The sequence below is a fragment of the Hylobates moloch genome, unplaced genomic scaffold (genome assembly GCF_009828535.3).
Source record: "Hylobates moloch isolate HMO894 unplaced genomic scaffold, HMol_V3 SCAFFOLD_3, whole genome shotgun sequence".
In the NCBI taxonomy this organism is placed as follows: Eukaryota; Metazoa; Chordata; class Mammalia; order Primates; family Hylobatidae; genus Hylobates; species Hylobates moloch.
This window is the reverse complement of record NW_026652278.1, coordinates 171,689,741-171,717,323: the sequence shown is the minus strand read 5'-3', so window position 1 is coordinate 171,717,323 and position 27,583 is coordinate 171,689,741. Positions and strand designations below refer to the sequence as shown.

At 39.8% G+C, this 27,583-nt stretch overlaps 1 protein-coding gene and 1 long non-coding RNA gene across 3 annotated transcripts in view; one reads left to right on the top strand and one right to left on the bottom strand.

Annotated features, from left to right (window-relative positions):
- Positions 1–27,583, bottom strand: part of WWC2 (WW and C2 domain containing 2) — a 222,893-nt gene that overhangs the window by 59,681 nt on the left and 135,629 nt on the right. For both annotated transcript variants that reach the window (XM_032148966.2, XM_058436916.1), the window contains exons 5-9: positions 17,746–17,825; positions 12,435–12,564; positions 9,439–9,585; positions 8,310–8,383; positions 4,246–4,488 (exon numbers count right to left, since the gene is read on the bottom strand). In XM_032148966.2, the coding sequence (XP_032004857.1) occupies positions 4,246–4,488; positions 8,310–8,383; positions 9,439–9,585; positions 12,435–12,564; positions 17,746–17,825 (674 nt within the window). The remainder of the gene's footprint in view (positions 1–4,245; positions 4,489–8,309; positions 8,384–9,438; positions 9,586–12,434; positions 12,565–17,745; positions 17,826–27,583) is intronic.
- Positions 17,356–24,398, top strand: LOC116466055 (uncharacterized). Its single transcript, XR_004247339.1, has 2 exons — positions 17,356–17,466; positions 24,110–24,398. It is a non-coding gene; the product is annotated as an uncharacterized LOC116466055 (long non-coding RNA).

Here is a 27,583-nt window from a genome sequence, read left to right as displayed (position 1 = left end):
AAGTAATATGAAGTAGACTAACTGAATTAAAAGGTGCACAAAGGTCTGAAGAAAGCCCCAAACTCTACTAAAATCCATGTCTTCTGAAACAAGAGAAACACTTCGGAAGTAAGTTTTAAAACTCAATATTGCTTTTATTAAAATGAAGCCTTTTTCTAGTGCTTTCAGGAGGCACCAGGATGACGTCAGAATGTGACCCTGTGCCACACTTTCAGTGCTGTCCCTTCCCCATCACTAGGGAGCGTCCTCAGCCTTCTCCAGGTGATGCTCGGCAGCTGCTCTTCCAGCCCTTTAATGTCTGCTTTGAACTACAGATGCCTGTCTTTGTGTTCTTGTTCACATTTCCCACTTAGCTCCTACAATCTCAGAATGCAGACATCAGCTCTTTCTCCCTGCAGCGCAGGGTGCCCTGGCCAGTCCGTCCGTTCTTGCTGCTGTTGAGATGAAACCTTCCCTGGGAGAAGCATGAGGAAGGCACTGGGGAGAAGCACAGAAACCTCCTAGTGGGCAGCAGTTTGTCTCTGATGTTATCACCAAAGCCTCTCCTAGTGAAAGCCCGAAGTCGTCCTCAGAATCCAGGTGTATTTCATGTGAAATGTTCTCCCCAACTTCCCCATAACCAGGGGTTAGAAGAAATTGCAGACATCAGCCCTCTCAAAAGGGTGCACACCTGTCTCTCTGGGTTCTTCTCCAACTCCCGCCTGTGGGTCTGCTGGATGAGAAAGGGCTTCCTCTACTTGGCCCTTAAAAGATTCCTCCCCCTGGCCCAGCTGCTCCACATACCCTTTCAAGCTGCCTTTTGTGAAGTGTGGGCCTTCACACCTGCCTGCCTCTGCCCTCAGTGCCCTGCAGGTGAGAAGCACAGCCTGGATTCTCCTGAACTCAGAATTCTGCACCTAGGGAAAATTTCATGTCATCTATGGAAGCAGGAAGTCCCTTTTCCACTCAAAACTAAGTGACACTCATGCCCCCACCTACTTGCTTTAAAAAAATTTTCAGAAGCAGTGGCAAAAACATTCAAATAATTAAGAAACAATTAAGACGTCTTGGCAATTACAAGGCAAACCCCCAACACTTGTGAGAAAACAAAGAGCACTGTTAAGATCTTACCAGCTATAGAAAAGCACAGAGTTTAAGGAATTTCAATAACTGCACGGAAGGAATATGAAATATGCATAGAAACACCTTCCCTGCATGGTTTTTTCATTTGTGAGCAATTTCTCTTTGGGCCTGGCGATCCTTCACCATGAGCACCTCTTTCCCACCACCAGGTGGCGAGCACAGTCGCTGCCCTCAGGCCCAGTGGGCGACACTGCAGCCCTATGGGGGCAGGAACGGAGCCGGGGGGCTGTAGGATCACACTGAGAGACTGAAAATTCATGTGCATCTAGCTCCTTCAGAGACCAACGTTCAGCAATGACTGAGAATCTTGCCAGAGGTCACCCCTGAAATAATGGGGAACCCCAAATATAAGTGGAAAACAGGAAAATGTTGGGGAATACGGCAGGTAGCTTTCTTTGACAGTCATATAAGTACCAAGAAGAAAAGGAAGGATTTGGGGTTGGTGGCACACAATCTGTTCTATGATGAAACTGAGTTTCACACAGCAAATCCTACTTCCCAAAAGCAGCTCCGGCCAACCCTGCTTTGACACTGAGGAGACACTGCTGGCAAGGGCATTCTCTTCCCTCTTAAACTCCCAGTGTCAGTGAAACAGCAGCAATGAGCAGAGCAGAAACCCACACACACAGGAGGAAGACACAAAAGGGTGAAGCCATAAAAAAAAAAAATGCCAGAGCATGGGGGAACAGAAAGCAAAACCATGAACAGCAACAGCAAAATCCAAAGCCAGACGAGGTTGTATCTACTTGGGAAAGAAAGGATTCAATGTTCCCAATGGCAGTAGGTTCTGCTCTTCTGGACATGAGTCACTTGGAGCACCCAGGATAGGAGTTAGAAAGCTTTAAGCTGATCAAGCGAGAAGGTCTGAGTCCTTCTACTTTTGATGGCAATGTGAGTATGAGGATTTGCCTTTGGCCATAGACACTGATAAGGAAACTAGTATCCACTTATTTGGAATACTAAATGACCTGGCTCTTCCAGGTAACTCGGAAAGTCAACACACTACATATATAAAATACACGTTTCCCTTCCTGCTAACATCCAATCATGGGAGACAGGGCCATGGAAGTATCATATCCACACCACTTATTCCCCAGATGACACAAACCCAGTGGCTGGATCTCACTAAATAGATAATTTTTATATAAATATCTTATAGCTCCTCTTCCTAATGAGTTCAAGCCTACTGTTTCTGGTGAGGTTTGGGCTTTTCGTTAAAAAAAAAAAAAAAAAAAAAAAAAAGGAAAAAAGCCTACTATTTCCACTGGAATTTTGAGTTACTATGTGTGTGCAAACAAAAGCATAAAGTTTAGGTACTTAGGAAAAAGTCAAAGTTTAGGTTCTTAGGAACAAATTGTTATCTTTAATGTTATATCATTAGTCATTTTTTGGAAGCTCTACTCCTAATAAAAAAGGCAAGCAAGACACCACCTCAATAAAAGCTGATTAAGACAAACAAATATGTTTTCTTTCTCTGCCAGAACAAATCTATTTGTAAGTCCTTCCTACATTCACCTACTACAAAGTAGAACAGCTGAGATGGACGTGGCACATTAGACACGTATGATTATATAAAATTTTGTAATCTGTAAATGCTATGTAGTAGTATGAAACATCATTGCTGTTTTATACACGGGCCACATAAAAGCTACCCGTTTCATCATAGCTATTGATGACTATCAGTAGCTAGAAACTTTAGGTATACAAATTTAGATATATCAAGGTAATTCAGAAAAACAACATCAACAACAACAAAAACAAACTAATTCTCCCTTGCCTTCTTATTCTTTTTGTTCCTTCTGGTCTTTGTCAGATGGTGCCTTGCTTTGCCAGCCTGGCTGGTACTTCCCTTACGCTGACCCTTTGGTCAGCAAAATTAGACAGAAAAGCCAGAACAAGAAGGGAAGAAAAGAAGAGGAAATGGAGGCAAAGACGAGAATTATTAAGAGGGTAGAAGATCATAGTTCAGAGGCTTTTCCTTTTGATACATTTTCATGTTCCCTACAGCTATGACACTGAGGCTGCGTGTTACCTTGATCAACACTTTAACCCACAGAAGTCAACTCTCCTAAAATGGTTAACCTTGGGGTGGGTGAGTCCCCATGCTAACACCTAACTGGGAATGTCAGAGACTTTTTCCTCTCTCCCTCCCCCTACTTTTCAAATGTTTTGATATTATGTAGCCATGCAACCCTAACATTTATTGAGGACAAGGAATTAGAAGGCAAGACACCAAAAATTTTTTTTTTAAGCAACTGGATTATGGCTGGGTGTTTTAAACCTACTTCCAGGTCACTTGAAATTATACCAATGTGAATTTCTTTCCCATCACTCTGAAACAGGCACTGCTCTTTACTGGCTGGCCTAAAGAATGTATATGCAGTCATTCTCAAGGGCTCTCTGGTCTGTCCTGAAACAGGTATCCAACCCTTTCTGCCATCAAGGCCTGGACCCAGGCTCCTATGCAGATGCGTTCATGTCAAACTGACACACAGAGGTCCCCTCACTTAACATTCTCTAGCTGATCTGTATACAGAACTGGATTTTTTTAGATGAAATAATCAACTCACACCTTCCCACAGAAAGATGAGAAAATTGCCTAGAGTATTTTCCTTTACAGTTTCACCTGCTTCATGGGAGGGCTGCAACTGACAAACAAAATGCAAGTGAGTACGTTGTGACCTGTTAGGATATCACAGGGAGGAAGCTGTCTTTTCCTTGTGAAATGAATAGCAATAAACTTTGGCATTCTTGTGAGTAATAAAACCCAGAATAGGAGGCTTCAGTTGCTCTAAGAGTCTAGATAATTTTTCTTATCAGAGTGCAATAGTTTATAGCTATTGTTATCAGACTTCATCAATGATGTACATTCCTGGTTTTATGTCAGCATTCCTTAGTTATTCAGCATCTGTCACAGGTTTTGCACGTTCCTAACAAACACAGAACTTATCCTGTGGGGCATTAGGATGGCGCGCTTTATTGCTCTACAGAAAGTCCATTTGTGCTGTTTCTCAGTCCACTAAGAACAGATGCAATTGAGATTTCCAAACCCAGGGAAAATAGTATCCAGTTAAGACACCCCCACAAGAGTAAAGCTGCCCTATTTCCAGAAGGAAAACAAACCTCTCGGCCAGAGCTCTGCTTGGCGCTCCCCTCACGGACAGCAACTCTTCCTCCAGCCGCTGCCTTTCGGCTTCTAGGCGTTCCAATTCATCTTGGGTACGTTTCTGTGGGGTGACGAACTGAAGCTCTTTCAAAAATTCTTCTTTTTCATTAATCAGCATCAGTTTTTCCTTCTCAATATCCAATGCCCCAGGCCAGGCCTCACTGTCCAATTTTGACAGTTCAATTTTTAAGTTGGCCATACTAAAAAAGAAAAGATAAAAGAGGTATGCACATACTTAAAACTCCTGAGAAAGGTAAACACAGCCTAAGCCAAATTTGGGGCTGACATGCTGTCCAGATTTTCCTAACTTGACCTTACCAGAGAGGGGTGTGGTCTACTGGTGAGAGGCCGGAGTGGGAGCAGCAGCCTTGCACGCCAGTCTCTGGGCCTGTCTCTGCACTCAGCTGTCATCCATTTCTTTCCCCCATCTTTAAAATGTGAGTGAGCACACCCAGCTTTCTGACAAAACGGTGAAGGCCAAGTACACAGACGCTTCAAAAGCTGAGTGCTCTGGGTGCCACGAGAGGCCAGCCCTGACATGTGACTGCCTGTGTAGGTGACAGGAAAGATGCCTGGGGGGTTCCCTTTAAAAAAAACTGAGGTGAATGATGTCTGAGATGCCATCACTATCCATTTTATTCCAATGCGTTTTAGACGCTGTCCGCTAGTAAAATGGGAACCCCAGGGCAGACTGGACAGAGACTAGGGCATTAGTAAGTCAGAGAAGGAGAGGGCAGCAAAGAGAGCAGTGGTGTGGCCAACTGGTATGAAAGCGGTTGGGCCAGGTGCAGTGGCTCATGCCTGTAATCTGACACTTTGGGAGGACAAGCAGCAGGATCATGTGAGGCCAGGAGTTCGAGACCAGCCTGGGCAATACAGCAAGACCCTGTCTCTACCAAAAATATTTTTAAAATTTTAAAAATTAGCCAGGTGTGGTGATGTGTGTGCCTGTGGTCCCTGTTCCTCAGGAGGCTAAGGTGAGATCACTTGAGCCCAGGAGTTTGAGGCCACAGTGAGCCATAACGGCACCACTGCACTCCTGCCTGGGTGACACAGCAAGACCCTGGGAGGGAGTCAGGGGTTGATCCATCAAGGTTTCCCCACTGGAGGGAGCAAGGCCCTGGGAGAGAGTCAGGGGTTGATCCATCAAGGCTCCCCCATCGCCACAGAGAAGGGGCAGGGCTTGGCCTTCTCCCGTTCACATTCTCCTTAAGCTGCACATGAGTCTCCTCCCCATCAGTGCCCCGACTGGTGTACAAGCCATTTACTGAGCAGTCATTGCACTAACACTTTATACATTATTGTGCTAGCCCTGTGGTTGCTCTGTACACAGCTATTTGCAGGCAGCATACGGTGGACCTTCGCTAGTACAGGCAGCTCAGCTGGCGTGACACCACTGGAGCGACAACAGGTGCTGAAGTGATGTGGACAGGGACAGGAGAAGGAGAAGGAAAATGCACCAAAGGCAAACCTCACTGTTTCCATAATTTTGCCTGACCCCAGATTTCTCTTATGTCTAGAGCTTCATAACACATGGTAGAGTTAACATTACTCCCGACTCAGTACGAATGTCCTAACCACCTGAGTCAAATAACTTGCTACATGGCACTGTGAAGACAATCAGGACTGCTCATAAGGTAAGTGGCACATGGTTCTTTCGACCACAACGACAAGATCTCAGTGAACTATGAACTCCACTGATGTTTGCACAAGGAATCTATGTTTCTACAGAAAAATGTTGGATGATTACTTTGGATATTGTTAACAGCACACACCAAAATATGAAAAACAGAAAAGAAATACTTTTTTCCCATTTTCTTGGGAGAACTTGTAGAAGGGAAGAGAAAAGGTGAATGAAAAACATAATCAAGAGCAAAGATGGAAGTAGATCCACACCTTTGTGCCATTAAGTTTCCTGTTCTAATTAAAAATAAAATTGCCATGTTAGACTGGCACTGTGTACGCAGTGTACTTCTGATTTTCTCCCACCATCTGCACTTATGATAGATGTAACATCAGCTATTCTTCAGCTTTAACCAAAAAACCATAAACAACTGTCTCAACATACTAGAAAATTAATCATCAAAATGCTAAATAAGCATGATATTATTAGCTTCATTAAGCACATAAAACAAGGGCTGGAGGAGAAAACAGATTTCAGAGAAACACAGCCTGCCTCTTCACTTATTCAGAATTGAGGAGGAAAAGGCATTTTCAACATATGCATAAGTGTTTGAGATTTACTTTCTCATCAGCATCACTGGTAACTTTAAAACAAAACCCCAAATGGTATGCCAGTGCAACCAAGTGGGAAAGAACCAATGTCTGAAGTTTCGATGTGACTGAATTAACCAACTGAACCAGGAACAACAACATAATACAGGAAAAAGAGGCGCCTGTTTATTATTTGTGTGATCAGACATTAGGCAGGTCTTAAATTTTATTTTAGAAGGGGTGTGCCAAATTTGGGGAGCAGAATATGAAGAAGACTTCTAGAAGCACCTAGGAAGAGAAATGTGACGTGAGTTCCAGACAAAATTAACTTAGAAGTCAGAGGACGGTGAAAGCTGAAGCTGATCCCTGGGAAGCAAGAGTCAAGCCTGAAAGAATGCAGGGGCATAAGGCCCATTTCTCCAAGACTGCTTCTGAGTCACGGCCATTCTCCTTCAGAAAAGCAGACCTAAATCATGGATTTGTCCACAGGCCAGCCCAGGTGGACATACAACAAGAGGACCACAGGCACTATCGACCGAAAGCTGGCACATCACCAGGCCACAAAACCAGAAGTTGATCCTAAATACTTATTGAAGGGCAGGCACTAATCTGGGCACTGAGAAGGAGATAATAAAGCCTAAGCATTTTTTCCTAACCTGAAGAAATTTAGAATCTGCCAGAGAAAATTTAAAGCCATTAAAATTAGCTCAGTAAATTGCTGTTCAGCTCAACTGAGTGACTTGTTCAAGCTCACATGGTTAATAATTTGTGGAATGAGGCTTGGGTTTCTTTCAGGAAGTGAGGAACCAAGTAATATTAAGAATACAGGTTACACAGAGGTGAATATTGTATTTATTCTACTTTGTTAAAACCAGATAACCTCTAAGGACTAGGGCCAATTGCTTTTAAGTTATCATCATCACCAATAATAAGGAATATACTTCAATATCTGCTTCTCAGCTGAGCTTTTCATGGTCATGGGGACAAACATGATAAATTCCTGTTTCTTGTAGGACGATAATGCAGTTTTTCCCAATGTCCTCCTAAATAATAACCCAATAGCATTTTAAAGCTCTTATAAGGAAAGTAATGAAATCAAATGTATCAGTATAATCCTTTCCCTCATAATAAGGAGTTCTATATTATGAAAAAATTTAAGTCTATCTACTAGATAAGGATGGTGAAATCTCTCTCTTTTTTTTTTTTTGAGACGGAAGTTTCTTATGTCTCACTCCAACAGAATCACAAAGTAAGAAAAAGATAGCACAGGGATTAACAAGAGTTTATGAGGTAAAGAGAAATAAGAATCTCTCTTCCTTTTCCCTAAAGTAAGTCAACTGGAACTGACACCTCAGCACCTTCAAGGACATTAGCAGTAAGACTTCCCTTCAAATCAAAGGCAAATAAATCAATACTTATTTGCCTTAGAACTCCTCAACAGCTATTTAGTTGTATACCTGAACCACCGTATCATATTTCCATCAAAGCAACCAATCTTCTCACTTAATTGCGAGTTAAGTATTGTACCAACTCAAAGCTTCTTTTTTCTCAGAAGAGAAGGAGGCAATTTCATTTCTACACTTCTCATTAATTCTCCCTGTTCTTTAGCTTTTGGTGGTGAGGGGGCAAGGGCGGGGGGGAAGAAAAGGTAGACCAGAGAGGAAGCAGCCCTTACATGCTAAAAACCGAAGGGTGGCCTTGGTAAGAATGTATGGAGAGTGCCCAGCAGATGTCACCACAGGAGTAAAGATTAATTCTGGAAAAGAAAATGTTTGAGCCATGCACATAACAGCTTCTCTGTCATTACCTTCTTTTGGCTTCTTCATACTGTAGGCTTAGCCTGACCTTTTCAGCTAAATTTGATCTACTTCTCACTCCAATCTAGTGGAAAAAAAAAGGGAAAAAGTCAATTAACTCTGCTAATGAATGAAGTAAATTGCTTTTGTTTCTGGGAAGTATGTGTAATTGAAAAGTTAAAGAAGACGGTACTGAAATTGGGAAACACCAATTTAAAAGACACTTATTTTATTGTCTCAGTAGGGGCAAAACATTTCTTTCAATTCAAGCTCATCTGTTTTTCAAAGACTCTAACATTATTTTCTCTACACGTTAAATTCAAGATAAAAAATATCCTGATATTGTAAATACCAAGGTAAATGTGTCTGGTATCTTAGAGTTTATGAAGGGTGTACAGGTCAATAAAATTTATGAACTGGAACTAATTTCTTTGCCTTTATGAGCCTAATTTCTAGCATTTAGCTTTCAACTGTACAAAATATAAACTAAATAAGTTCAAAAATTAATTTTCAAACAGGTAAGCCCTACTGTTGATCTCTACCTGTTTTACTTTCACAGCACATATTTCAAAGCAGCATAAAAGAATATGAAAATAAATGGGAATGTATTGAGAAGTAAATACCCGCTAATTAGGCATCCCAAAATGGAGAAGGTAAAATAGTTAATAGCCAAGCCACATTAAATATTTAAATGGCAGATATAAATCACAAATTAAACATTTTAATATAATCAATTAAGATTTACAAAAACAAGTTTTCTTGTTAGTCTTAAAAGGCATGTTTTTCTGTTTCTCATTGGCCTAATGTTTATTTGAAAGGACCTAAATTTCCAAGACTCTAAACGTAACAGGAAAAAGTTAAATTCTCATATGCCTCTAGCCTTTCAATGTGTTTCTAAAGGAATACAGCATGAGAAAGTTTGAACAAAGCTACTCATACGGACAAATCCTGAAGTGCTTGGCACCTAGATAGAAAAGATAAGGCTGTGATTTTTAAAACTAATCTTAGGAGAATGAAACACTGAATGCACACAGCCAGCATCCAAGTCACATATACTTCTGGTTCCAGTTCACCATCCATATTGCAATTAAGTCCCATCAAGGACAAAACTGGGCCAACTCTTCAACATAGACAACTTACATCTCCGGAAATGCGTGTCTGTGACCCAGCATCAAGGGTCTGTCTGGAGAGAGATAAATGAGAGTTCACAGGACTACATCTCAAATCTGGCTCAGATCTGCCAATGTTCTGCTCCAAATGAAACCGCTCCTGCAGCTTAGCAAGACTCTGTTCAGAAAACACAAAGTGTTTCATAAAGCTTAACATGGAAGAGAGCAAACCTTCCCTACCAGGTGAAATTAAAAGGAAAGAGCTAATCTCAATGGAAAAAAAACCTTTATTTTAGTAGGTACTTACCATTTTATATAATTGAAAAAATAATAGCAGGATATAATTCTGCACCTACATGCATGTGACTTTGGAAGCGAGATCATATTAAACCAGTTGTCTTATCTATCTCAAAACAGCATTCTCCTATGAACAGTATCTTTAAAATACATGCATGTCTTATTTTTAAAAATTTCATTAAGAAATTGCCTCTATTTCAATAGGAACCCACTCACTTCATGCAGTTGAAATTGTGGAAACAGAGTATCTATAACATAATCTCTCATTTTAGATACAGTAAGAGAACTTCTTACTTTGAAGACTTCTTCAATTATGCCATTGTACATCTGGACAGGACCCAAGAGATTATTTAGCTCACATCAATGTTAGGGATTAGGAAACTGAGGCTCAGAAGTTGCTAATGAGTGGCATGGGCATCAAACAAGCCCATCTGTGTGTCTACTGCGTGGCACTACCTGTGGTGACATGTTTGGCTTGGTAAAGAGAATAATCAAAAGCAAATGTGCCTGCTGTGGGCACTCGGGTTTAATATACTGTGTTTACTTTACAGGGAGGATATGAACAAGTGAAAGTATTGAAAAGGAAAGACTAATCTGAACCACTTAAAACAATAAAAAGGAAACCCTAGGGTAATACTAATAAAATGATAAGAAACCATTATTAACAAAAGAGCCTATATTTAATACTGATATTTAAAATTTTCATGATTAGGAGGAACTAGAAATATCAGAGATCTGAAACTTTTTACCTAACTTTCTCCATTTTCTCTCAAAGGGATATTTATACAAAATATACATATATATAAGAGGATAAAACTTAAACGGTCATATCAAATAATACAGAAAAGAACAAAAAACCCTTTTAGTGACCTTGTGCAAGTCTTTTCTATTTTTCCATCTATACAGTGAAAAAAAGTCAGTGTTCTTCAAACTTATCTGTGATGGCAATGCATTCCATCAATTTAGTAGGTTGTTACTAGTATTTTTTTTAAATGAAATAGAAGATACTAGAAAATAAAATCAGAGTACATCACCAGTTTAAGAGTAGGCATATTTCTGTGAAATTCATTTTGAGCGTGTATATGTGTCTGTGTGTGCGCATGCACACCTGTGTATCTATAGGTACACACAATTGTGTGTTACTGGGTTTTGATGTAAAATCTATTTCTTACTGTGGTCAAAGAGGTTTGAAAGTCACAGTTTCAAATAAAGTTTCTTCTAACTCTATTGTCAATCTCTGCATCTACTAATTAATGTAATTTAGTAACTGAAAAGGGATCTAATCTTTTAATTTAATCAGGCCTGCAGATGAATCCAAAGTTTATAGGAAGAATGAAAGATGACCTAAAATTGTTGAATTAGAAGGTTCCAATGTAGATTTGCTCCAGTTCTATTAACTTTTTCTTTTAAAGGACCTACTACATGCATTTCTGGAATGACTGACTTAATCAGCAAGACAACTGTGGAACAAAACCAAAATACACACAAGTGAAGTCTTGCACATGTTATATATATGTTAAAACCACATTAACCCAGACTGCCTGGGTTTGAACCATAGTCTTGCTACTTACCAGCTGTAGGACTTTAAGAAACTTTAATTTTTCTGTGCTGAAATTTCCTTGTCTGTAAGCTGAGAATAATAACAGTGTCTACCTTTAGTGGCTGCTGTGAGGATCAGGGGAATTATTTACACGCAAGGCAGTTAGAAGAATGTCTGGCGTGAAGTCAGTATTTATAATTATTTGCTATTATTATTTTGTCTTTTCTATTAGATTTCTTCTTGCAAGTAATGCAAAATTATATGGATCCAAGAATATTTATCTATATTCAACTAATATTTTGAAAACCCACATCAAAGTAGTTACATATGGTATTTAAATGTAGATGTTCTATTGAGAATGTAAACATCATCAGGGACTCTAACATCTTCCCATAGATGCGGACTAAATTATTCCTCAGCTAAGTAAGAACTCCAAATATATGAAATAAGAATTCTTAGTGTTTGGGATGGAGGGAAGGAGAGGAAGAGAGACACCCTTAAAAAAAAACTTGACTGTATTTGATAAGTATAGATATTCAGAATACTGATCACTTAATGGCTATTTTGTTTTTTCTACACATGATGCTGGATCACTGGGAGTTAAGACCCGCAAGCTGAGAAGTCAACAGGTTTAGTAAGGGGATCTATGGCCATTGGCAGCTTTCCTAGGGTAACTGTATAGGCATCTCCCAGCTGGGTCAGCACTCCCTACCCCACCCTTAGCTGGCACCCCAGAATCAACTGGGTCGGAAAGCTTTTCTAAGCTCCTCACATAGCCTCACCCCAAAAGGCAAGCCTTCTACTTACTGATGGCAAATGACATATCCCTTGTGTATCCTGGGCTGAGAATTCTGCTTATCGGGGTCCCATATGAAGTTTTCAGTGAGTTTCAGGGTGCACCAAGATGTTAATCTCCTCACATGAGCTCCAGGCCCCATCACCCACTATCTCAAAGGCCATCCAAAGGCTGCTTACAATGAAGCGTACCAGTCACTTGGAACCACTCTGCTCTCCTCCAAGGCAGCAGGCTACCTTTGTGCCTGCAACAGTCTCCACAGGGCCCACTCCGCACGAATGCGGCAGAGGTGGAAGGGTCATCCAGACTCTGAGGGAGCACTTCTGCCCCAGTAAGAGTTTCTGGGGGCCTCAGAAGGTAGAAGCTTGGCTTAACAAAATGTTTTATAATGTACCTGTATCAGATCTTGTTTTTCTTTTTCTCCTGAGCTAATGGCCTTTCTGATAGATTTTAGTTCTGTTAGAATGGCTTTGGCTTCACTGAGTTCATACCCGCTCTGGCCTCCAGACATTTTTTTATCAATTCTGTGAAAACAGAAAAAGAAAGAAAAAATATCAAAGAATGATAGCATATAAGTTAAACAGAGAGTAGGAAGTGGTTTTGAAATTGTCTCAGTTGGATGATTATTTCACTTCTGACTCTCATATACCAGCAATCATCTTTTCAGGCAGTTTCTCCTCCTTTTTTTTTTTTTTTGAGATGGAGTCTTGTTCTGTCGCCCAGGCTGGAGTGTGGTGGCGCAGTCTTGGCTCACTGCAAACTACGCCTCCTGGGTTCAGGTAATTCTCCCGCCTCAGCCTCCCAAGTAGCTGGGATTACAGGCGCCCGCCACGATGCCCGGCTAATTTTTGTATTTTTGGTAAAGACGGGGTTTCACCATGTTGGCCAGGCTTGAACTCCTGACCTCATGATCCGCACGCATCGGCCCCTCCTTTCTCTTTTAATCACAGGCAGCTAAGATTTCTCCCATCCCTCACTTCAAACCCAGTCCATTTCTAATCACTTCTGGGCTCAAATAAATGCATGTCTCTTTGTCTTCAATCTGTTTGAATGATCCCACTGCTGGCTGAACCCAAACCTTATCAAGTGCTGATCCTGATCTTCACCCAAGAAAGGTAAAAGACATGGGCAAATGCTTTAGTAGAAGAACACAGAGGCAAGTAAACCGCCACCTGATTTTACATAATGTTTTGCTGTAATGTCTGTGCAAAACCTGGCCCAGGGCCTGTAGCTTGGGAGGCCTTTAATAAATGGTTAATAAATAAATTATTATTTATACTAGTGAGTATCCTACAATGTTTGGATTGCATGGTTAGTTTTTTATTTCTCTCTCTCTCTCTCTCTCTCTATATATATATAGTATTTATTCTGCTTTTATGAAAGTTATGAGTCAAGATAAAATTGCTTGACTTGCTGGATTGAGTTCAAACTTAGGAAAACGGCAGAAGGGCAGTAGTCATTTCTCAACTCATACTGAATAAACAGCTCTTCAATGAGCTAATTTATTATCCCTGCAGAGCTGCTTACTCAGCGTCCTTACAGTTTACATCATCACCTTCGGCTAGAGGATTTCATGTAACCTAATTCTTTGTGTTTGAAGGGCCTAATCAAATTACCTAATTCTTTAAAAAAAAAATAGTTTCATGTACTCTTCATGATCACTCTCCTGGTCCTCCCCAGCTGCCTGTGCTATCCGGGATTCGTTACGAATACAACTCATGATCATTCTCCTGGTCCTCCCCAGCTGCCTGTGCTATCCGGGATTCGTTATGAATACTGCACGAGTTCTCCTTGTGGGACATATGGCTATGCCTCTGCCCCAGCCAACAACTCTATACACGTTCTTAGACATATTTTTGGTCTTATCCAGAGTCTCCAGAGAAACAGCACCTACTGAATCGGAGAAAACAGACTCTGAGCTCGTTTGGTTTAAAACATTTAATAATTAATACTTATTTTCAATGTGAAAGGTATAATCTGAAAAAAAATAAAGCAATGCCATCTTAATCACTCTTCCAAACAAAGTCCACTCAAACAAGTGCGGTTTGTAGATAATGTATTTCCCCAAGTACTGTTTTAGTAACTATCTTATGCTGCTGAACAAGCAATTAAAGACTTAAAGAACCTAAGAAAATAAAATAAACTTGATCATAAGATCATCTGATAATAAAGTACAACCAATCAAGTCACAGATTAAACACATGCACATGTGCACATGCACACGTGTGCATGCACACACACACACAGTGTTTAGAATGGGAAGGGCCCCTAAAGATCCCCTAGTCACATTTCTTCCAAATGAAGAAGGCAAGGGAGAAAGCTGATGCAAATTTATACCCCAAATTGCACAGACACTTAGCTAGTAGGGGAACTATCCTAAAATGACAGATTCAGAACTGGGGCTCTTATGACTATCACATTTAGAATATCTGATGGGACTAGTGAAGTACTTTGAATATCAGCTAATTCTATTTATTTGGGAAGAGATTTATCAATGGAATTTCTGACTCCCTGAAGTATTATATCCACCAACTTGGCTGAGGAAATGGCTTATTAAATAAAACAAACGATATTTCCAAATATAGCATTTTGGCATTTTCAAACGTAGCACTTTTTAACTAAAAATAAAAACTAAAATGTGGGATTTCATAAAATAGGTAGTAATAGGGATATCTGAAATTGTGTCAAAGTGAATTTCTAAAACTCAAGTAATTTCTTCCTGTTTTGTGCAAAGTCTTCAGAATTTAATGATAAAACAAATCTTTGATTCAGAAACAAACAAACTTTATCATTTGAAAATAAAAGCAGGTAAGCTGTTTTCAGAAAAAAACCTTAACATTTAAAAAATAAAAGCAGGACTGGTTCAAGACTGCTAATTTAAACTTCAGAGAGCTTTGAACACATGAAAATTTCTTGGCTATCCACTGCTCAACAGAATGCTAAATATGAAGAACACAGCTCAGCTTTCACCATGGAACGCTTTTGCTCTTTTGCTTTTGCCTCCTTTGAACTTCTCTACTTTAAGTGCTGCCTTTTTCCTTTATTTCACTGTTTCTTGTTTTTCTCCTCCACTTTTCATTTCCCACCTTTTCTCTTTTGACCCTAACTTGCCATAAAATAAACAGAAATATGAGCATCATTTGCTGACTTAAAGTATCATTCTTTTTGTTCTTAATATGAGAAGTGCCATTTTTTTTCTTAAAATTTCTTTTGGAAGTTCTTGACTTGAGTGTGCCCTATAACTAATTTTCACTCAATATATTAGTCTCTTCCGAAAGAGGAAATATGTTCACTTGCATTCCTTCTCTGGAAAGTATATATCTTGAGAACCAAATTTTCACAGAATCTGTATATGCCTGTTCATCACTAGCCTGTTTTCCAATTCTGAATGCACACTGGAGGCAGCAAATGGAAATAGGCATCTTCATGGTATCCATTTACACATATACTACACTGCTGCTTAGGCCAAAGTCAAATTTAGGACCACAAACTGAAATGAATAACGTAGAGAACAATGCCACATTTGTCTATCCAGTATAAAACTATTGTACCAAGTAAAATGAAAGCTCAAGTTTAAATTACATTATAATTCCAGATTCAACAAATATATTCCATTATATTGTAAATAAATGAAAAGTTATAAAAGCCTACAATAAGATTCTATTTAAATCTTTTCCTGAAATACATTTTCTGTCATGCCACAAATATAAGTCCCTTTATAGTATCAAGAACTGCTAGGTTTGATTGTTGATCATTCAGTGTTTTAGTAGTATGGTGGTTAACACTGAATAAAACAGCTTTATTTTGTCTCTAGTTAAGATAAACAGGAGAGGTCTCTGATGTTAGATATCATATCTTTCTGCTCTTGGTTCAAGGGATTAGAATCATTGCAAGAGAATGCCTGGATTTCTACAACAAATGTCTATTGTTTTCTTGTGGAATGTTATTGACAGATTCTTAAACATGCCTTAGATTCCTATAAAAATTGCTTGCAAGCAAACTGCTTTGAAACAATACAGCATTGTTACATCAATATAACAAAGACAGCAAGTTTGGCTAACCTTTAATCCCAAATGGTGACGCTGAGTTATAATTTCATGTGCCTTAAAAATGTGGAACATATGGCTGAACACGTTATGGCACTCCTCAAAGACTGTTTTCTCTCCCCACCCCCACCCCAAAGCCCTGCTTTATGCTGATAAACAATCACTAAATAACACATTTATGTCATTCCAGTTCTGCTTGGTTTATCGGGGAGCTCTGCAACCAGCTGAGGTTCTTACAACAGGGCTGGACTTGAGAAGCACTTGGGATCTCATAAAATATACCTGGGACAGAGACTAGAAACATTATTTTTCTAAGCACTCTCCAGATTATTCTAATATGCAGCCAGGTTTGAGAACCACTAGGATGGGGGCATCTGAAGGAGTATCAAGGTCATGATACTATGCGGTGAGCAGGAAAAAAGGAGTCTGGGCGACAACAGCACATGTGAAATTAACATCATGCGTCTGACTGGTGGTCAAGAGCAGCGCCTGGGTATCCCAAGATATGACTAATCACCCAAACAAGAACAACCAGTTTGTTTATTAGCCCAGTGACACACAGGATTTTTAAGGGGCTTGCTGCTTGGGGCATCCTAAATTTCCTAAGAGCAGAAGGCAAAGTAAGATTCCACAGGGAAAAGGAACACAGCTGGGTACTTTCCAAAGAGGTGGCGCCTGAGACCAGCTTGGCACTCCTGAGGTGCTACCAAGGGAGATGCCGGGAAGAACACGAAACCTGCCTGAACACAAAACTGACCAGGGACATCCCTAGAAATACTGCACTGCACTGGGAGGCACCAAGCAGGAGGGAAGTTTTACCTCCTCTCCGTGGTCATGTGGCTATGAAAACCACAGACTGCTTCTTTCCCATGAGAGACCCTGTGGAGTGGAGACTGCAGGATTAGCAAGTCTCAGGTGTGCCTGTCACGGCTTGGATAGGCTGGGCCTCAGCAACAGGGAGAACAGTGGCTTTCAGGGGCCGGGAATGGGGAAGGGATATCCTGATCCTGTGACCCTCTGTCACCTCCATTTCCACTTTACCTGGCCCAGCTGAGGGTTCTGCTAATGGCCCAGCCAACTTCAATAGCAAACGGGAAAGGCAGAAGAACACAGGAAGTGAGGAGCGCACTCCCGCCCCTTTGCTAATAATCCTAACTTGCTCTTGCTCCCCTGCCATCTGTCAGGGTTAGACTCTAGGTCATCCCTGGGGCTGACAGAAAGAGAGACACGCCTCCACCCGAGGGCCCAGGGCAGCTGCAGGCTCACATAGGGGTCAAATACAGCCGGCCCAGCCGAATGTGGAGAGGAATTTCTTGTGCCTAGTCTCTTAGCTCTGTACCACAATCTCAGAGGAGGCCAGCAAGGGTCCAGGAGATAAAGGTAAGACAAAGGCTTTTCACTTTGGTTTCTTTGGATCTCCAATGATTAATAAAAACTTTGGATCTTTTCAAGTGCGTACATCTTTCCCAAGTGCATAGGTCTTTCCCAGGTTTTTTTATCTGTTGGTTGATTGCTTTGTTTTCTTTTGGTGTAGAGCTCTGAACTTTTTACTTTACGTTTCTTTAAGAAATCTCTTATGTAATCTGTACTTCTATTTTCTTTGTATTAATATTAGTTACTGAGCTTATTCTAAAGTTGATTCAGTATTTTCATACTTACTGCTGCAATGTTTCAAAGCCTTGTTCTTTATAGAGCAGTTCTTGCTTCATCTGTGAGAGTTCTCTCTTTAGCTTTTTAACCTTTAAAGAGAAATCAACATAAATATTAATGTTTGCAAATTTAGCAATATAGCCTACAGTTTTAAAAGATAATAAATTAGTAAACCATTAAACACATAAACAAAGCCATTAGTTAAAGTAACATTTACTTTAGCAGTTTCTCCTTCACATAAATTCTGTGGAAGGCATATTAATGATGTTTAAAACTATCAGTGATGTGTATTATTACTACTATTTACCTTCATCACCTTAGCAACATTCTTATGAGCTGGACATCATCATTGTCTCCAGCCAAAATGGGCAGAATAAGAACTCCAAGCCATGGCATCTCTATAAAAGTGTGTGTTTTTCCTTCATTCACTGTGCCAAGGGCCACTGCCCACCCCTCCATTCCTCAGATGTCCTGGCAGTTCCTTCTGCCTGGAAAGCTCTCCCCAGATCTCCCGCAGTTGACTCCCTGTTCCTCCAATGCTAGCTGAAATGTTACCTTTTCAAATAGGACTTCTCTAGCCCCCTGCCCCTGCCACGACTCTGTTTTATTTAGACCAGAGTATTTTTCAGGAGCTGAAATTCTCCATGTACACTGTCTGTCCTCCATGAGAAAGTAAGCTGCAACCCACCAGCTGTATCCCAAGCATCTACAACCATGCCAAGCAAACAGCAGATGATCAATAAATATTTGTTGTCAAACTGATAAAATATATTTTTCCTGTTGTCAAATATATACTTTGGTAATAACAATTCTAAAATTGGACAGATCAGAAAAGCAGCACATGCCTGGTTTAGTCACAAACTAATAAAGGTATTCTCACAAGGGTTAGAAACTTACTTCCACATATTAAGTTAAAGCCTTAAGTTTTTTTCCGTTGTTTGTTTTTTTGAGACGGAGTCTTGCTCTGTCGACCAGGCTAGAGTGTGGTGGTGCAATCTTGGCTCACTGCAACCTCCGCCTCCCAGGTTCAAGTGATTCTCATGCCTCAGCCTCCAGAGGAGCTAGGATTACAGGCGCCCGCCACCACTGCCGGCTAGTTTTTGTGTTTTTAGTAGAGATGGGGTTTGACCATGTTGCTCAGGCTGGTCTCGAACTCCAGGGCTCAAGCGATCCACCCACTTCAGCCTCCCAAAGTGCTGGGATTACAGGCGTGAGCCACCATGCCCAGCCAGAGCCTTAAGTTTTAAACACATTCTGTTGCGCAATATTTTAGTGTGCTTTTGAACTTTTATGCTGATTTATTTTACTCATTCCACAAGTAGGTATTGACACTCTACTACGTGCCTGGTGCTGGGCCTGAGTGTGAACAAAACGGACATGATCCCATGATCCCTGCCCTCAGGGATCTTATAGACAATGGAGCAGCCAGATATTGAGCAAATAATCAGCCAACAAAAGAAATCTTAGTAATTACCAAAGGTGCTGTAAGTTCAGGATACTTAGATATGCCAAGAGAACAGACCCTAATTTAGTCTGAGGGCTTGGGTGGAGCCTGTCTGAGGAAACCATGTTTCAATTGAGAGGGTTAGTGGGGCTCACTTGGTAGAAGGGGTCCTCAACAGGAAGAGCCTGTGCAAAACCCTAAAGAGACAGTGGGGTGAGGGGGTATTCAGCAAACCTCTGTAATTTAAAGAATGCCACTGTGGCTGGATTACAGAGGGTAGGGGTGGCAAAAGATGGAACTGGAAAAGGACTGATACATAGATGCCACGTTAAGAATTTCTAAATCTTACTCTAAGAACAATGAGAATCAAGGAGATTAAAGCAAGATCTGCTTTATGATTTTAAACAGTCACTGTGACAATGCTGTGGGGACTGACCAGAAGTGCCACAAGGGTCCATTATGCCAGCACTGTGGGCTGGCATGTGGGCAAGAGCCAGAAGGGGAAGATACTTCAGAGGCAGAATCAACAGGACTTGGTGATGGACTCAACGTGGAGGGTGGGGGAGAGCATGTGACCAAGATCGCATCAGGATTTTGGCTCGCCAGCTGAAGGTGCTTCCCCGGAGAGCAGGACCAAATGTGGAAGAAAAGAGGAAGGGTTTTCTTTAAGACATTTATTTCCATGATGCCCAGGAGACTTCAATGGCAACTAGAATATGTGGACTTGATGTTCGGAAGTGTCTGGACTAGAGATAGATAATTGAGAGTCACTGGCATAAAGATATTTTAGGTGCATGAGAATAAACAAGATTACCTAAAGTGGGTGTGTATTGAAAAAGAGGAGAGTGTTCCAGAGCAAGCCTTGGGCATATTCATTATTCATATGTCTACTAGAGAGAGATAAAATACACTGTGAAGTCGTGGCAAGAGATGTAAGAGGAAAAAAAAAGGCATCCTCAAATACAAGAGAAAAATGTCAAGAGGGAGACCAGGCACTATGAGGAACAACGTGACAAAGACAAGAGCGGTGTAATACTCATGTTTGCATATCTTTAGGCACAGTGTTTTGGACAAAGCAGATATTCAATAACATATCTGTTGAGTTTAACCTGAATGTTTATCAGTTTGTGCTTAGGTACTTGTATTTTATTAGGGAAGAAATACAAATAATTATGTTTCAAGGCCCAGTTTATAAATACAAAGAGAGGTATAAAGAGTGCTACTGGAACTTAAAGGAGGAAAGGATTACTTATGGCTTGGGGATGAGGGTGGAACTCCTGGAGAAGGCTACCTGAACTGGATTTTAAAGGTGCTGTAATATGAATTAAGAGCTGAACTGGATTTTAAAGGTGCTGTAATATGAATTAAGAGCAATGAGCTCATTTGCAGCATATCACAAAAACATTTCAGTTTTAACATTAAACTATTATCATATCAAAAAAGCCACAGCAATCAGTAGCTCATTCTACATGTATTTCTATTTAGGACAGCATTTTCAGGTGCTTTTTGCCAAAAAGACAGCAGCACTTTTATCTTTTGAAAAAAAAAATCAGTCCAAAAATTGATAGCACTCAAGTATCTGAGCTGAAACCTGTCTTTACCTTTGAAAATACAGTTTGTTACAACAGCTACAAATAAAATAAAATACCTAGGAATTAACTTAAGAAGTGAAAGATTTCTACAATGAAAACTATAAAAAAAGCTTGCCCAACCCACGATGGCTTTGAATGCAGCCCAACACAAATTTGAAAACTTTCTTAAAACATTATGAGGATTTTTGCTTTTTTTTTTTTTTTTTTTAGCTTACCAGCTGTTGTTAGTACCAGTGTATTTTATGTGTGGTCCAAGACAATTCTTCTTTAAATGTGGCCCAGGGAAGCCAAAAGATTGAACAACCCTGCTATAAAACATTGATTAAAGAAGTTGAAGAGGACACACAAAAAAAGGTAAGATAGACCATGTTCATGGATTGGAAGAATCAATATTATTAAAATGTCCATACTATCCCAAGTAATCTACAGATTCAATGCAATCCCTATCAAAATCCTTTCACAGATACAGAAAAAACAATCCTAAGATTTATACAGAACCAAAAAAGACCTGGAATATCCTGAGCAAAAACAGCAAAACTGAATCACATTACCTGACTTCAAATTGTTAAAGCAAACTAAATATGGCCTAAGAAGGACTTCATACTTCTATAATTGAGACCTTGTGGATGAACTGCAACCTAGCTTAATAGTCAGACAAAATTGAAAACCTAACTTAATAGTATACACCTGTAACAATAACTGAGTGTTGGCCAATCCCAGTGGCCACACTTCGACCACTCATAGAATGCTGAATGTTCAAACTATGTTCAAATAAGGCAAATGCCAAGCTGCAACCGATCTTGCTGTTTCTGTACCTCACTTCCAATTCCCGTACATCACTGTATGTTTTCTGTCTATAAATTTGTTCTGACCACAAGGCACCCCTGGAGTCTCTGTGAGTCTGTCGTGATTCTGGGGGCTGCCCGATTCACGAATCGTTCATTGCTCAATTAAACTCTTTTAAATTTAATTCAGCTGAAGTTTTTCTTTTTTCAAAATTATCCAACAGAGGTATAGTAACCAAAACAGCACACAACTGGCATAAAGACAGACACACAGACATAGAGAATGAGGAAACAAATCCATAAATGTACAGTGAACTCATTTTTGACAATGGTGCCAAGAACATCTACTGGGGAAAGGACAGTCCCTTCAATAAATGGTGCTGGAAAAACTAAATATCCATATGTAGAAGAATGAATCTAGACCCCTCTCTCTCTCCATATACAAAAATCAAGTGAAAACAGTTGATTAAAACAATGATGATATTGAACCCATTTAGAAATAATGAATTAAAACAATTACTATATCTTACTGACATAAAATAGAAGCCTTAAAATCACTTGGATTGCATGAGATAAACATTATACAAAAAATCATTTGGATTATGATGAAAGGTCAATTTAAATTTTTAAAAAAATTGTTTAAGACATTCTTTATCTTGAAGAGATATTAGTGCTCCCATGTTCACTGTAGCATGATTCACAATAGCCAAGATATAGAAATACTCTAAATGTCCATTGACAGATGAATGGATTAAAAAAAATAGTGTGCATACACAATGGAATATTATTCAGCCTTTAAAAAGAAGGAAAGTCTGTAATATGTGACAATATGAATGAACCTTGAGGACATTGTGCCAAGTGAAACAAGACAGTCACAGAGGGACAAATACTGTATGATTCCACTTACATAAAGTATCTAAAATAGGCTCATAGAAGCAAAATGGTGGTTGCCAGGTGCTGAGGTGTACAGAAAAGGCAGAGCTGCTACAGGAAATAAAGTTTCAGTTATGCAACATGAAAATTAGTCTAGAACTCTGCTGTGCAACTTTTTTTATAGTTGAATATATTATACACTTAAAAATTCTGTTAAGAGGGCAGATCTCATGTTAAGTGTTATTACAAAAGAAATTGAAATTCAAAAAAAAATCTAAAATCGACTTGACAAACTTGGACTCTCCTCTGTTTAGGTGATATGTGTGGAATTTTATTCTATGTTGGGTGACAATCACATAGGAAGCTAACCTGTGCTTTCTTTGTTCCTCACATTATTTAGTTTACCTATAAGTTGGCTATACGCTACTGTTTTTATACTGGGGAGTCTTCTTAATGGACAACTTGAATGATTCTTAGCTCCCAAATACCGAGATGGCATTTTATGAACTATCAAAAAGTTTGCTCCCATAAGTGGAATGAATATTTCCAACCAGACATTATTTCTAGTTGTTTTGGTTTTATTGGTATGGTGTTAATTAGTAGTTCAACAACCTTTCTTCTTTGGAACCACTTGGCATCATTCTAGCTACTGGAGGATCACTGTTTCCACTCTTCTGTTCTCTAACCCAGCCTCAAATGTAGGACACAGAATGTAAAAACTAATGTCCTTAGATCACAACTAGGAGATTAAGCTAATGCTGACCTACAAGCTTAGCACAATGTAGACTCTACTAGGAAGTAATAATGAGAGCTAAATTCATAAGTGCTTTTAATGTATTCCAGGAACTGTGCTAAATACAAATACCCATTTTCAATCCTCAAACTACACTACTAGATACAGTTTTCATTCTCATTTTATTGGTAAAGAACCTGGGACCTAAAGAGGAAAGGTAAGTAACCTGCTAAAGGTTACCCTGCTACCACAGTATCTAGAACCCAGGAGAACTTCTAAAAATACAATTTAAAAAGCTTTATTATTAATGGCATGATAATACATGCAAAAACAAAGGCAAACTAGAATTGTAGCAAAATGACCTAAATAAAATCTGTGACCCTTATTCTGCCTTAGAAACTTCATTATTCCTGTATCCCACTGGAAATGAAGACATGAAAAGCCCACAGTCCCCAGTGTCTGTTTTCTCTCACATCACGGAACTTAACTACAGCTGTGGCTAACCACCTAATTTTATTTCTATGGAGCCAAATCTCACAACCCAGAGTGCTAAATTGGAAGCAAGAGCACACGATTTCTGCACATTTCCCACTGTCTATACTGACTACGCTAAAGCAACTGATATTTTACATTGATTTCAGTTATTTCTGGAAACCAGGAAGATACTGTGATTAAACGTGATAAGTAGGACTGAAAATCACAGAGCTTCTTACCACTTCTTATAATCCTAGTGTCATAGGTTTTGTTTTAAAAGAAGGGGAAAGAAGATGACGATGAAGGAAAAGTAAACTCTGGAAACCTGTAGACCTTAGAAAGATCGCAAGACAGACAGGTTTAAAAAGTTTGCCCTAAAAGTGAATCTTGCAACATTAAAGCTCTAACGAGCAAAATGGTATTTTACTAATGACTATCTTCCCTTTTCACCGTTTTCTCCATTGTCTTGCAGGGAGCTCCTTAAGCAAGCCCACAAAGGGCAACTGTCAACTTGCTCCTTCTGGAAATCCTTCTCTTGACTACCACTTCCACCTTACTGAAAATCTTCATCACCTACCTCATCTCTGAAGCCACCTTTAAAGAAAACAAGAAGTCAACTCCAGACAGATAAAGAATTCAGAATAAAACACTGTTTAACTTTCATAAAGCACAGAGGAAAGCAGAATTCCAGATGCTGCTAGAACCATGTATGATGGCTAATAAATGGAATTGGCCATCAGAAACAAGATGGCTGAACACAATTATTTTTTTAAAAATCTTTTGTTCAACAACAATAAAAAGGAAATAAAACAAAAGCCAATGAGAAAAATTACATAAAACATTTATGAAAATACTATCTCAAGATACAAATAACAAATATTAATATACGGGAAGGTCAATGCTAGATCTCCAGAAATAATTAAACCAGTAAGGCCGGGTGTGGTGGCTCACGCCTGTAATCCCAGCACTTTGGGAGGCCGAGGTGGGCGGATCACCTGAGGTCAGGAGTTCGAGACCAGCATGACCAACGTGGTGAAACCCTGTCTCTACTAAAAAATACAAAAATTAGCTCGGCGTGGTGGCAGGCGCCTTAATCCCAGCTACTTGGGAGGCAGAGGCAGGACAATCATTTGAACCCAGGAGGCAGAGGTTGCAATGAGCCAAGATCAAGCCACTGCACTCAAACCTAGGGGACAAGAGCGAGACTTCTCTAAAAAAAAAAAAAAAAAAAGAAGTTTAAAAAGAAAAAAAAACCGGAAATTACCACATGACCCAACAATTCTGCTTCAAGGCATATACCCAAGAGAAATAGAAATCTATGTCCACACAAACACTTGTACATGTAAGTTCACAGCAGCATTATCCATAATAGCCAAAAAGTGGCAAAAACCCAAATATCTGCCAACTGATGACTGGATAAATAAAACATGGCCGGGTGCAATGTATCATGCCTACAATCCCAACACTTTGAGAGGCCGAGGTGGATAGATTGCTTGAGGTCAGGAGTTCGAGACCAGCTTGACCAACATAGCAAAACCCTGTCTTTACTAAAAATACAAAAATTAGCTGGGTGTGGTGGCGCACGCCTGTAATCCCAGCTACCTGGGAGGCTGAGGCAGGAGAATCACTTGAACCCAGGAGGCAGAGGTTGCAGTGAGCCAAGATCGCACCACTGCACTCCAGCCTGGGCAACAGAGAGAAACTCTGTCTCAAAAAAAATAAAATAAAATAAAAGTTTATTCATATAATGGAATATTATTTGGCAATACAGGGGATGAAGTTCTAATACATGCTACAACATGAACGAACCCTGAAAACATACGCCAAGTGAAAGAAGCCAGTCACAAATGATCACACAGTATATGATGCCATTTAGATGAAATGTCTGTAACAGGTACATCGGGAAAGACAGGAAACAGTGGTTGTTCAGGGCTCGGGGGATGAAGGAGGGAGGTGTGGGGAATGGGGAGAACTGCTAATGGGCACAAGGTTCCCTCTGGGGGCAGGGCAAAAATGTCCTACAGTTAGATTGCAATAATCGGCATGTAACTATGAATGTACTAAAATCCATTAAAATGTACATTTTAAATGGGTGAATTGTATGGTTTCTTAATAAAGCTGTTAAATTAAAAAAATAAACTAGCAAATGGAAATACACATGGTAAAACATCATTTAAAAATCACCTACTAATAAAGACAAAACGGAAAAGCATTATATCATTACATACCAATTAAACTAGCAAACATTAAATACAAATAATAAACATATGGTCAAATGGTTTCCCATTTCAGATGCGCATCCACAACCTTTCCAGTGGTGTGTCAGGCCAACATGCTCTTCTGTCTTCATTCCATCACCTGGATTAACTCTCTTCCTTTCTGCCTTACTACTTTTCCCTTTCTCTCTCTATTGAGGCCACATTTGACTTCAAATTGTTTCTGGAAGATCCCACACCTTCTCCTGTGTCAAAACCTGTATGTATGCTGATTCTCCCCCACCTAATTTCTTCATCACTTCTGTCCAGTCTTTGCTCAAATTTTGCCTTCTCAATGAGACTTCTTCTGAACACCTATTTAGAACTGCAACCAAATTGGGTGTGGTGGTGTGTACCTGTAGTCCCAGCTACTCGGGAGGCTGAGGCAGGATGATCACTTGGGTCCAGAAGTTTGAGTCCAAGCTGGACAACACTGCTCTCTTAAACAAAAAACCAAAACAATAACAAAAATCTTGCCACCTGCTCTCCTTCATTCCCTATGTCCTATTCTGTAGCACTCATTCCTCGTTGAATCAATTTTTAAAAACATGAATAAAAGCTGAATTTATCAAAATGCTTTCTCTGGGCCGGGCATGGTGACTCACGCCTATAATCGCAGCACTTTAGGAGGCCAAGGCGGGTGGATCGCTTGAGGTCAGGAGTTCAAGATCAGCCTGGCCCACATGGGGAAACACTGTCTCTACTAAAAATACGAAAATTAGCTGAGTGTGGTGGTACATGCCTGTAATCCCAGCTACTCAAGAGGCTGAGGCACAAGAATCGCTTGAACACAGGAGGCGGAGGTTGTGATGAGCTGAGATTGCGCCACTGCATTCCAGCCTGGGTGACAGAGTGAGGCTCTGTCTCAAAAAGAAAAAAAAAAGCTTTCACTGTATCTATTAGAATAATTAATAATTTCCCTTCACTGTTAGTACAGTGAATAATTTTCAAATCCTAAATTGTATATTCCTAGGATAAGCCCACCTTAGCTATTATATATAATTTTAAAATGTTGCTGTATTTAGTTTACAATGTTTTGTTTTGGAATTTTGCTTCTTTGCTTATGAACATGGTTGGCTTATATTTTGTTCATACCATCTTGTCACAATTTAATGTCAAAGTTGTGCTAGACTAATCTTGAGGGTTTCTCTGGAATTTCACTCATGGTAACAGGGCCATTCAGATTTGTTCTATCATCTCGAATCAGTTTTGGTTAATAATATTTAAATACGAATTTAGTCATTTCACTTCAAAATTCAAATGTAATAGTATAAATTTTCTCATGTCTCTATTTCTTAAGCATGTTTTCATTCCCCACACTTTTTTATTTGTTCATTTTCTCTTCTTATTTTTGAGTCAATCCTGAGAGATATGTCAATTTTATTATTCTTTAAAAAAACCAAAATTTGCTTTTGTTGATCCTTTCTATTATAGCCATGTTTTCTATTACTTTTTTTTTTTAGACGGAGTTTCACTCTTGGCAGTTGCCCAGGCTGGGTGCAATGGCACAATCTTGGCTCACTACAACCTCTGCCTCCCAGGTTCAAGCAATTCTCCTGCCTCAGCCTCCTGAATAGCTGGGATTACAGGCATGAGCCACTGCGCCCGGTTGATTTTTGTATTTTTAGTAGAGATGGGGTTTCACCATGTTGGTGAGGCTGGTCTCGAACTCCTGACCTCAAGTGATCCAT